This window comes from Dendrobium catenatum, unplaced genomic scaffold (genome assembly GCF_001605985.2).
Source record: "Dendrobium catenatum unplaced genomic scaffold, ASM160598v2 fragScaff_scaffold_556, whole genome shotgun sequence".
Taxonomy (NCBI): domain Eukaryota; kingdom Viridiplantae; phylum Streptophyta; class Magnoliopsida; order Asparagales; family Orchidaceae; genus Dendrobium; species Dendrobium catenatum.
In genome coordinates, this window is record NW_021319018.1 from 18,711 (window position 1) to 31,302 (window position 12,592).

General features: G+C 36.7%; 3 protein-coding genes across 3 annotated transcripts; 1 reads left to right on the forward strand and 2 right to left on the reverse strand.

Moving 5' to 3' along the window:
* Positions 1–7,939: 7,939 nt before the first annotated feature.
* Positions 7,940–8,406, forward strand: LOC110111192 (uncharacterized mitochondrial protein AtMg00810-like). The gene is made up of 2 exons (XM_020842954.1): positions 7,940–8,189; positions 8,249–8,406. Exons 1-2 carry the CDS (start codon positions 7,940–7,942, stop codon positions 8,404–8,406), a joined length of 408 nt encoding a protein of 135 aa, XP_020698613.1.
* A 1,339-nt stretch (positions 8,407–9,745) lies between these two features.
* LOC110111193 (putative disease resistance protein RGA4) lies at positions 9,746–11,092 on the reverse strand. Its single transcript, XM_020842955.1, has one exon. It carries the CDS (start codon positions 11,090–11,092, stop codon positions 9,746–9,748), a length of 1,347 nt encoding a protein of 448 aa, XP_020698614.1.
* A 162-nt stretch (positions 11,093–11,254) lies between these two features.
* LOC110111190 (putative disease resistance protein RGA3) lies at positions 11,255–12,586 on the reverse strand. Its single transcript, XM_020842953.2, has one exon. The coding sequence runs from the start codon at positions 12,569–12,571 to the stop codon at positions 11,255–11,257; it is 1,317 nt and encodes a 438-aa protein (XP_020698612.2). The 5' UTR covers positions 12,572–12,586.
* Positions 12,587–12,592: the final 6 nt, after the last annotated feature.

Here is a 12,592-nt window from a genome sequence, read left to right on the forward strand (position 1 = left end):
CCGACTCTCCTGAACTCTTCCCCTATTGTGAAATGTCTTTTCAAGTAGAGTTGAGATTGTGTTAGATTTTTTATGACCTAAATTTCTAATGATTTTATGAAACTTCAATTGTGTTAGTTTTTTTTAATCCTTATTTATGTTTGTTATTTATTTATTATTTTTCTTAGAAGTTCATAGATGTTTTTTTTAATGATTCCTTCAATTTATCATTTTTTACAAATTTATTATTATTTTGTCTTATGAATTTAATATTTGTTATATTATTTTTTGCCTGATGTGTTTAATTTATTTTTTAAACGCTAAACCCTATGATGCTTTGTAGTAGATTTTGTATCTCTTATTAAGATCATATTACTTTGTTTTCTAAATGTAGGAATTATTATCAAGGTCAGCAAACAAGAACATTATACGTTGTAATATAAGAAAATTAATTTAGTCATTATGTTGGGCAATTTAAAATTGAATGCTATTCAGTTAAAGTTATATTACTATATTTGATAAGGGGTATAATTGTGCAATAATTTAAAATTGTTTAGATGACCAACAAATTTCTTAAGGTATATTTATTATTTTTAAACTATCAAATTTGCTAAATGAAGACTATTGTGATCTGCACAAGATAAAATCTTCCTACTAAAATAAAAAATTCTTGTACCATATCAATTGTTAACTTAATAAATAGTATCTTCCTATCTTATATTCTATAGACAAACAAATTAAAGTGTCTGGTGATTACTTTTCCTCTACTTCATTTTTTATAGTGATATGTCTTGTTTGCAATTGACTGAAGCATAAGAAGAAAGAAAATGCATAGTAGTGGTTCACCGTAGTATAGCTCTCACTGAACGTCATTACTCATCCATCTTCCTTTCATAGAACCCATCAACCCAGTAGTTTGCTCCAATTTTTGTCCCAAGTCCGAATGAAAAAGGTTGAAGGTAAGATGATTTACCAAAATAGTTGGATTTAAAATTCTTACAATTTTTTTTTGTAGGATTTAAGCTGAATTTCTATAAATCGTGCCTAAAATAGGATTAAAAAAACATTTATATTTTTGTTTAATTGGTTTATTGATTTGAGATATTATTTATTGGTATTATGTGCAATACGAAGCCTAGCATTGACAGGACACGTAGTTGGGGGATGGCTGTGCAACTCTAAATGGAAGAATTTAAATGGTCGGATATCTCTTTGCTGATCACCCAAGGGACCCCTCACCTGTATGATTCTATTATGATAACATCCTTAGTAACTTAACTCAACACTATTCGTCTGATTTTTTCTTATTTCTAATGTTTGAATTAGTTCACCGGAAGGATATTTGTATCCTATTTAGTATTTTTTAGTAAAAGTAGGTCTAATGAACCATTTTCTTTTTCATTTTTCCACTGTTGATTTTGTTCCAGATTTTCTTCTGCATCTCTAAAAATTTTCCATTTCATTGTGTTTGATACTTCTATACTGCTGCAGGTTGGTGCCTGCATTTCTTTTCTTTTTTTTATCCATGTAATACTCATAATTTGTCCTTATTTTCTTCTTCTCAATTAATGTTATGCAACTACATGGATCGCTTGGGTTTTCTTCTCATGCAATCAATTTAGTGTCACCCATCAAATATTTTTTTTATTATTAATGATAAGGTCTCCTAACTAAATATAATGGTTGTGATTGGGCTACTTAATTTACAACAAAAAACTGCGTTGTTCACATGACACCATTTCTATCCAGGTAGTTGAATGTTTATTCTATCTTCCTTGATTAGTTAGGAAATTCAGGTTTTTTTTTCAATTTACTTCAAAGGGTCTTTCAAATCTTTATTTATCATTTGCTCCAATAATAGTTTTTTTTCATTTGTAATAATACATGTTTGTAATAACAAATTTGTAATAATGCAATCCACTCAATTCATTTGTAATAATACATCATGTTTGTTGCATCCCAGGTTTCCTAATTCTTATAGGTGCAATTAGTCAAAGAACACAATGATTGTGATCAAAACCAGGAAAAAAATCCATTTATGTTGGCATGAAATTTTAATTCTAACAATAGATTTTATTTATCTGTTAGCTACACTCAAACCTTCATACCAATGTTTTTGTTATATTTGCAAAGTTTGACTTTTCTATGCTCATGAGTTATTCTACCTCTAAAAATGGAGACTATATTGTTCTAAATAGTGTAGACGATAACTTGTATTGGTGTACCAAGAATGCATTTAAGAACACAATTTAAGCACAAGAGATTGGTAGAGAGAAAGAGAACATAGACAAATACAACTAGATATATTTGATTTAACAGTTTCATTGCCTAATCTAATTGAGATTTTGTTTGTGCTCAGTATTATCTACATTTTTTTTCCTTACAACATGTTCATTTGTGATACATTAACATTTCTATCATTAAAAATAATAGGAACAAACTGCAAAATGCTCAAATTTATATATTTTGTGTAATTAAATAATTTCATTATATTTGCAGAGGCATAGTTTGCAATGAAAAAATTTAGTAATAGTATATAACGAGATTTCTATAAGAATAAGCAAAATAGTTCATACGTTCATGAAATGAAACTTAACATTAATTTATATATTTAAGTAGCTTTTTACACAATCATCTTAGTTTATCTTGCTCCTCTTAGTTGTTGGTTAGTTCATTATTTTTCCTATATATATATCCCTCTCTTGATCTCCCTTAACTAACTTCTAATATTGACATCTAAGAAGAATAACATATTGAATTATGAAGTCAAGAGTGCTTTAATTATGAATTATGAAGTCTGAAGTAGTTGTCATTTAGAATAAGGCTTCTAATTGGTATTTTGAAATCAGTCACTTTAACAGGCAATGCAATGTGAAACCTGAAAAAATGACTATTAACAAAGTATTATAGATATCGAGCTATGCTAGATGAAGTAATACATAATTCTTTATTTTTATTTGCTTTCTTTTGCTTGTTTATACATTATATGAGTATTCAAATATTTTGCATATATTAATTTTTTATGATGCGATGACATACTCCGCATGACTAACTACTTGGTTCAACCACTACAAAGCCCCAATACTTATTCATATGTTTATTCTTAACTGTATTCGGTTTCATATTTAAGTAAAAATATATATATTCTTTTATGTGTTTCATAACTTATTCAGTGTTTTCAACTATTCATGCTTCAAAGAGGGAAAAAATCAAGTTTTACAAGGTGAAAAGAAAAGTAAACTACAATGAAATGTAATTTCAAAGAGACTTTCATTTTCCACAAAATCTATTTTATTTTCTTAGAAAATCGTGATAAGTATAGCCATCATCATTGTCATCAACCTAATTCAAACCATCTAGAGTTTTATCCCCATCAATTAATATTCTTTTTTTTTTTTTTGAGAAAATGCAAAATTTCATTAAATAACATCAATTCGTATTCAATGCTAATTAACATGGGCGTTTTAGTTGCCTTTTTTTTTTTTTGCGCTTACAACATGTCATATTACGGGCACTTGTAATTTCATTTGCTCTTTGCACTTCAACTATAGAACGATGGCTTTTTTGGGTTATCTTATGTATGACGATGCCATGAAATCACACTTTGCACTGAATCTTCAAGCCGGGAAGATTGGTTCAAAGATAGTAATCTACGAAACATTGATCAATCCATTTGCCAATTATGCTCTCATTATTACGCCAATTGCTTTGTCTGTGGAAGAATGGTTAGCATTTCATTGGATTTTGATTCTTATTGGAATCTGATTCTATATAAAGCTGGAAATGAGTCTTAGATTGGTATTCATTGCTATTTTTTGCATTTAAAAGATAACAAAACAAAAAAATATAAAAGAAAACCTCTCTCGCTGCTCTCGCTCTCCCGTGCCCTCTCGTTCGCAATAGTTGGAGTAGAAGTGAGCAGATTTGACAGGCATGGCCACTTGAGATATTCTTCGCCGAAGAAACTGTCGAATCAAATCCGGTTGTCTCACCAAATGGAATCAATGCGAGAGGGACATCTCGTCGAAGTATTCCCAATTTCCAAAGGCATGTTTTCCAACTCTTCTTCTCCTACAAGTAAATTACTTGTTTAAGATTAGATTTCTTCTACCCCACTCCAGAACAAAACTTGGTATCAAAAAATATGTCGCCATGAAGTCTCTTTGCAGCTATATCTCCATCATCCTCTCAGGTAATTTATAACCTTTGCGTCTCTCTCTCTCTCTCACACACAATTTCTTGACAATAGTATCTCCTGAATTATCTGGAGCAAATATCATAGTGGCAAGGATGATACTACCACTCAGCCCTGAAAAGCCTGTCGGAGCTCTGCTTCTCTTTCTGCGCCTGGTGGAGCCGCGCCACTCTCTCTGGCATCTAAAATGACCTCCAGTAATTGTCGAGGGCAATGTTGTAATTAACTAGTATAATTGTTTTACGTATTTAAACACTTGTAAGCTACAGTAAAATGCAATCAAATGAAGTTTTACTGTTCATCTTCCTTATGCTTCTCTTCACTACTATATCAGTGGTCTCTTGGTTTCTACAGCTTCTTCATGGTATCAGAGCCATCAGCCTAACGGCTCAATCGCGCAATGGCTGACTCTACCGCCCCCACCCCCAGCACACCTCCTGGTGCTGGTATTACTTTGGAAGCTCCTACACCGCCAGCTGAGGTTGTCATTCCTCCGACTTTGAAGTTCCTGTTAGCCAACATCAAGAATGTCATCAATGTTCAACTGCTTCCCGACAACTACCCCACTTGGCATTCTGCTATCTACAAGTTGTTCACTACTAATAATTTTTCCGGCTACCTGGATGGGACGATTCTTCCTCCTCCTAAACATCTTCTAACTGCTACCGGCCAACTTACCCTGAATCCTCAATTTTCTACCTGGACACTGATTGACCAAAACCTTTCGGTCGCTCTTTTCTCAAAAATCTCCCCATCGATCCTTCCTTATATCCTCACTTTGGATACATCTGCGTCTATCTGGAAGACATTAGAGCAACGCTTCTTCTCCACTAATCGCTCCCGAGTCATCCAACTCAAAAATGAGCTTCACTCTCTTTCCATGCTCAACAAAACAATGACCGAGTATCTTGCCTCCATTAAGAGCCTTGTCGACAACATTCGTGCGGCCGGTGGCACTGTTGACAATGAAGACATCCTTCATTACATACTTAATGGCCTACCACCCTCTTATCAATCCTTTAAAACCACCATTAGGAGCTCACTTCATCCCATTTCTTTGGATGATTTATATTCACTTCTTCGCAGCGAAGAAGTTCATCAAACCATTGATGCCATCCGTGACCTTTCCTTCAACAGCTCCTCTCATCCTGATGGACATCTTGCTCTATTTTCAAACCGAGGCCATTCTCGTGGCCGTTCTTCCTATGGTCATGGCCGTGGTCATTACCCCTCCAACAATACATCGCGACCTCCTCCACGAACCCCTCAGTTTGACGTTGAATGTGAAATTTGCGGTAAGAAGAGACATTCTGCCACCTCCTGCTGGCACCGTGGGAACTTCAACTACTCACCCACTTCTTCCGACAATAATGTTGCTCTGGTAGCCGACTCAGACTCATCTCCATGGTACCTTGACAGCGGTGCTTCTGCTCATCTCAATCCAGATCCCCTTCCTCTTCAACAAGCAACTCCCTACTCAGGACGTGATCAGGTCTATGTTGGCAATGGTACCTCTCTTCCCATCCAACATGTTGGTAATGGTCTTCTTCCTACTCCTACTCGTAAGCTTCGTCTCAATCAACTTCTTCATGTTCCTCAGCTCACGCATCGCCTCTTATCTATATCTAAATTAACCTCGGATAATAACTGTTCCTTTACATTTGACAAATTCAGTTTTCATGTTAGGGATACGATGACCAATCAACCACTACTCCACGGACGCTCCCATAATGGACTTTACCCAATTCTGTTTCAACACCAAATCCTAGCCTCTTCAACAACCGTCGCTACGCCTCGCTCTGCTCTCTCTTGGCACCGTTGTCTTGGTCACCCCAATGTCAAGACCATGGTTGCGTTACAAAATCTTTTCCGTCTTTATGTATTGCTTCTTTCAAGTCTGTTTGTAGTTCTTGTGCACTCGCTAAGAGTCACCGATTGCCCTTCTTCTCCTCTCAGCATGTATCCAGTTCTGTTTTAGATTTAATACATGTTGATGTTTGGGGTCCGGCTCCAATTTGCTCTTATGATGGTTTTTGCTATTTCTTATTAATTATAGATGATTATAACAAATATAGCTGGCTCTTTTTCCTTAAACAAAAATCTGAAGCTACCGTCTCCTTAATTAATTTTATCACTGCTATTGAAAAACAATCAAAATCCTCTATTCGAACCCTTCACAGTGACGGAGGAGGAGAATTTCAAAATACGATCCTAAAATCCTTTACCACCTCTCATGGCATCACTCATCAATTCACTTGTCCCTACACACCACAACAAAATGGTGTCTCTGAAAGGAAGAATCGCCATCTGTTAGATACTGCTTGAACTCTTCTTTTTTATGCCAATCTTTCTTCTTCCTTCTGGTATGATGCCGTCTTAACAGCCACTTTTTTAATCAATCGTTTGTCGTCATCAAATACTTCTAACAAATCCCCCTATCATCTCCTCTATAATCATCCCCCCAATTATTCAATTCTACGTCCGTTCGGGTGTCAATGCTCTCCATAGACAAAGCCTCTCAGTTCAAATAAGCTTTCTCCTTGCTCTGTCTGTTGTGTCTTTCTTAGGTACATTCCTCACACAAAAGGTTTCAAATGCTTTAATCCCACCACCTCCAAAATCATCATATCCCGACATGTTGTTTTCAATGAAAATTTATTTCCGTCTCTATCATCTCCACCAACTCCACCAATACTGCCTTCTACTGCACCTCCTTTCTTCCCACCATCCTCTTCGTTACCTACTCTTATACCAATACCAAGAACACCTAGTTTCCAACACTCTACTTCTTCTTCTACTTCAGTCACACCGATGATTTCACCATCCATATCCCCACCTACATCACAAACATTTTCTTCACCTACAATTATTCCTTCTCCTGCCGCCTCCTCTCCCATTAATAAACCCACACATCCTATGGTTACTCGACTCCAAACAGGACACCTCAAACCTCGTGTAATTCTCAATCTCTCTCACTCAATTTAGTCTCCTCCTACGTGCTTCACCATCGTCAAAAGAGACCATAAATGGCATCAAGCAATGTCTGCAGAATTTCATGCCCTTCAAGATCAAGGCACCTGGTCGCTTATTCCAGTTCCTGCCAATCAGCCTGTCATTGGCTGCAAATGGATCTACAAGTTAAAATATCTGGCTGATGGCACCATTGCCGGACACAAAGCTCGTTTGGTTGCCCAGGGGTTCAAACGGCAATATGGCATCGACTATTTGGAGACATTCATCCCTGTTGTCAAACACACAACAATTAGCTTGTTCCTACTCATCCCCTTACAGCACGACTGGGTTGTGTCTCAGCTTGATGTCATGAATGCCTTCCTTCATGGAGACATCGACTATCCCATTTACATGACATAACCGCAAGGTTTTGAGGATCCATCCCTTCCCAACCATGCTTGTTTACTTCACAAAGCCATATATGGCCTGAAACAAGCTCCGCGTCTTTGGTTTGCAACCTTATCCGCATATCTCCAAACCCAACACTTAACAGCCAGCTCGGCTGATCCTTCATTTTTCCATTACACCAAAGATCACCTCCATATCTATGTTTTAATCTACGTTGATGATATCCTTATAACAGGCAGTGATCCCCTCTACATTTCAAATTTGATCTCAAATCTTCAACAGAGGTTTAAGACAAGAAACCTTGGCCATCTCTCCACATTCCTTAGAATTAATTTCACTTGTTCGGCACATGGCTATCATCTCTCACAACACTCCTACATCAACGAACTACTACATATAGCTTCCATGTCCAATTGCAAGCCTCTGCTCACGCCCCTCCCCTCCAAATATCCTACAGATCCTACCCTTCAATTCCCTTTTGCTCAACCCAAGCTCTTCCGTCAACTCGCCGGCTCCTTACAGTTCCTCACCTCAACTCGCCCTGATATTGCCTTCGCTGTTAACAAATTGTGTGAGCATATGCACAATCCACTGCTTCTGCATTTCCAGCTCCTCAAACGAGTTCTCCGATATCTGAAAGGCACCTCCCATTACAGTCTGTTTCTTCCCAAGACCATCTTAAATCTTTCTGCTTATTCTGATTCAAATTGGTAGGCAATCAACTAGATCGGAAATCCACGATAGAATACTTTCTGTTTCTAGGTACCGCCCTCCTCACCTGGTCTATCAAAAAGCAAAAGACTGTTGCACGGTCCTCGACCGAAGCTGAGTATCGATCCATGGCCGCCGCCGACATTATTTGGACCCAGTGACTCTGTGAAGATTTTCTAATCCCTCTCTCGCCAACTGATCTCTTATGCGACAACGTCTTCGCAACGTCCATTGCCTGCAACCCCATTTTTCATGCCCGCACAAAGCATATCAAAATAGATCACCATTTTATAAGGAATTCTGTACAAGCCAAGCACATTGTCGTCCGACATATCTCTACACTTGATCAGCCGGCGGACCTTCTAACAAAATCTCTTCCATCGCCTCGACTCGCTATGTTACGTAACAAGCTTATGGTTCTTCCAACCATCAGCTCGAGGGACGGTGACAAGGATGATACTCCCACTCAGCCCTGAAAAGCCTGCCGGAGCTCTGCTCCTGGCGGAGCCGCGCCACTCTCTCTGGCATTTAAAATGACCTCCAGTAACTGTCGAGGGCAATGTTGTAATTAACTAGTATAACTGTTTTACTTATTTAAACACTTGGAAGCTACAGTAAAATGCAATCAAATGAAGTTTTACTGTTCATCTTCCTTATGCTTCTCTTCACTACTGTATCAGTGGTCTCTTGGTTTCTATAGCTTCTTCACATAGAACATTCCTTAATGATCATTGCCTTATACTTGAAGCAGTGCTCACTGTTTGGCTGATTACAAAAATCTTTGGCTCATTGGAGGGGAAGGGAAAGGATAGGGTAAGCTCTAATCTCTTTGTTTGGAATGAATTCGATGATATTGGTATAGATAATTGTTTTCATTCTTCTTGTCTTTGGGAGTGTACGTGTGGGCGGAATTTCAAACTAGGGGTATTTAATAAATTTATGGGTTATCTTGGATGAAGATGTTGGAGAACTCAAGTGTTAGTGGAGGCACGACAGAGCTAGGCCTACTTTTGAAGTCATTGTAATTAAATAATTATTAGTATTATTAAATAATCTAATTTAATTTAATTTAATAATTAGTATAATTATCATTAAATTAATTTAATTAATATTTGTTATTTATCACCAAAGTGTGCATTTTATGATAAAAATTTATTTAAATTTTTGTTATATGTTATATGTAATTCAATTTTTCTCAATTCAAATATAATATAAGTATAAATCATCTATATTGATACAAATATTATATTTAATATTGATATATAATTTAATATCTTTGATATATCATATCTTATATGATTTTTTTTTTTTATATTCACGTGTACCATGTGCACATGCATTTATAGTAGTATATAAAAAGACAATGAAGTTATTCATAAATAAAATTGAGTACATACAAACTGGATCATGCTGAGATTACATTCTTGAGCATTTCATATATATCAAACAAATAAGATAAGAAGAAAGAAAGAAGTTTGCTTATGTATTTTGAAATTTTCACTAAAAAAATTTGATATTAGGAATGTGAGCAATCTTGTGCCGATCGGAGCCTCCGTCCTCTCCATAGCGCTCCTTCAACTCTGGATGACATTCATCAATATCTAGACGTTCCAAAGAGGGAGGAAGGTTCGGTAATTCCCGAAGCATACGAACGTCCGAAATATATAGACGCTGAAGTGAAGATAAGCTTTCGATGGTGGAAGGGAGAGACTGTAAGGATTCGAAACGAAGAATTATCAGCTCAGAAAGAGAAGACCTAACAGTCAGAAACCACTGCTCCACCTCATTTGGAAACGAAACCACCTCATCATTATCCTTAATTTTCAGCACTTTTAAAGAGGCGATACTTCTCAGTGGCTCCATTAGCAACACGGATGGATCACTTATCGCAAGAACGTTGAGCATGAGCTGGCAATTGTTAGTGGTCTCCACTTCTCGATATCTTCCCAGAGAGATCAGATTGGGGCAATTTTTAATTCTCGAGTATCTTAGTGCTGCAAGCCTTGCTATTTCATCAGCCAGAGGAATAGATGTAATGTTTGGAAAGTCAACGACATCTAAATCTTCAAGTGGAATAGGATTTGAATTGCTACAAAAATTCAAAGTCTTCCACCCCATTTTCTCTATACACAAGCTCTTGAGCTTAGGAGGCAAAGAGGGAAACTCTTTCAACTTCGAGCAGTTACGTAGCACCAGTTCAATTAAGCAAGGAAACAAACATCCATCTTCAGCAGCTACTCCTGCCTCAAACCAATCCTCTAATGCTTCTAATCCCCAAATATATAACTTCTCTAGCAATGGAAAGGCACGGTATTTATCATTCCCATTAAATTTACTTTCGAGCCATTTTACTTTAGGCATTCTTAAAAGTCTTAGTGACTTGAGGAAGGGAAGTTGCCCAAAAGATGGAAGAGTTTCCCATTCACTGCAATCTGACAATTCGATTTTCTCTAGATTGATGATCGGATTGACATTGTTCATCCATATTGCAGACCTTGCACCCACATATCTCTTTATGCTGAGATTCGTTAGACATTTTTGTGGCTGAAGGTTGTTGAGCACATTCTCATCTAAATCGTTGTTCGTCGAATCAATGTGACTACGACTCCAACGTAAGGTCAAATCTGTGAGCCTCCTCTTTTCACATAATTGGGCATTACGAGCCTCCTCGCCATCCTTAACATTTTCAAGACGATTGATTCCTAATTTGTAAAGATCATTCATATTCTTCAGCTCCCCAATTCTATAACCACTCACATCTTTAAGTTTAAACTTATGCAGTTCTTGAAGAGACTTTAGCTTCCCAATCTCACATATCGATGAAATACAATTCTTGGGCAATTTCATGTAACACAAGTTTAAAAGGTTATTAATGTCATTTGGTAAATATCCATCACGTTCAAGTTTGTCTAGGCACCATCGCCTCTCACAAATTATGTATTGCAAGTGATAGAGATTACTTAGAGATTTTGGCAACATAGTCAAATTTTCATCATTAATATTTAAGTATCAAAGATGTATCAAATTTTCAATCTCCTCAAGTATCATTTTCAATTCAACTTGATCAACACATATGTATAATAAGCGTAGGCTTCTCGATGATTTCAATACTTCAATAAGTTCACTGCAAAGATCCTGATCATTAAAATCTTTATAGAACAAGAAAAGAGAATGCAAATGTTTCAACTTCTCAATCTTTCTTAAGATGTTTGGTTTTGCATTTAGAACAGATAAGTGTCGAATAGTCTCAGAAATTTTGAGAGATGACTCTTCATGATCCACAACTTTACCGCATACATGTGCAAAAAATCTAGATGCTGACTCATGTATTAAATCATGCATCTTGTAGTAATATCCGACCACCTTATTACTGTAAAATTTGATCTCAAACTTGTCAAATAAAACTTTTTTTACTAAAACATCAAAATACCTTCCTCCGATATCCTCCATAGTCATTTCTTGAGACGGCTGAATGAAACCCAATGCAATCCACATTCGGACTAAATCATCTTTATCAAACCTATGATCTTCTGGGAACATACAACAAAATGTAAAGCAATTTCGTAGATGATTTGGCAGAACTATATAGCTCAGTCTTAAGATGGAATGGATAGAATTCTGACCCAATAAATTGCTTTCTAGAACTGTCCTCCAATGCCTTGCATCCAAGTTCTCATTCAGAACACCACCAATGACCTTAGCCGCCAACGGAGATCTTGAAAGCTTTTTAACTATATCTCGAGCAATGACTCTTAAACTTTCATGATCATCAGGGGGGTTCTCTACACCAGCAAATGCATGAGAGTTAATGAGCTCCAAACACTCATCTTCCTCTAGGCCCTCTAATTGAACTATTTCCTTCTTCTTTTTAATTACCTTTGCAAACATTAGTGCAATTGATTCTGTTCGAGTTGTTACAAGAATCTTACTACCAAAACCCCCAGAAGATAGAGGGGCGAGCACATCCTCCCATTTGCTTTTATCCTTCTCATCCTCCTCCCAAATATCATCCAGCACAAGTAAGAACTTTTGGGACATAATCTCAGTCCGAAGGCAATATTGAAGTGCATCAAGCGTCTCCAACCGAGGCCTCTCTTTCTTATTAAGAGATTCCAACATATCTGCAATGACTTTCTTCACATCAAAGTTGTTGGAAACACAAGCCCACATTTTACAACCAAATTCCTTTGTAATTTCATCATTATAAACATGTTGCAAGAGAGTTGTCTTCCCCATACCACCATGGCCGACTATAGATAGAAGAGAAATGTTTCTGTACAAATCAGTTCCCCGATGCTCATTTGATGGATTCCTCAGCCACTCCATAACAAGCTCCTTCTCCTTGCC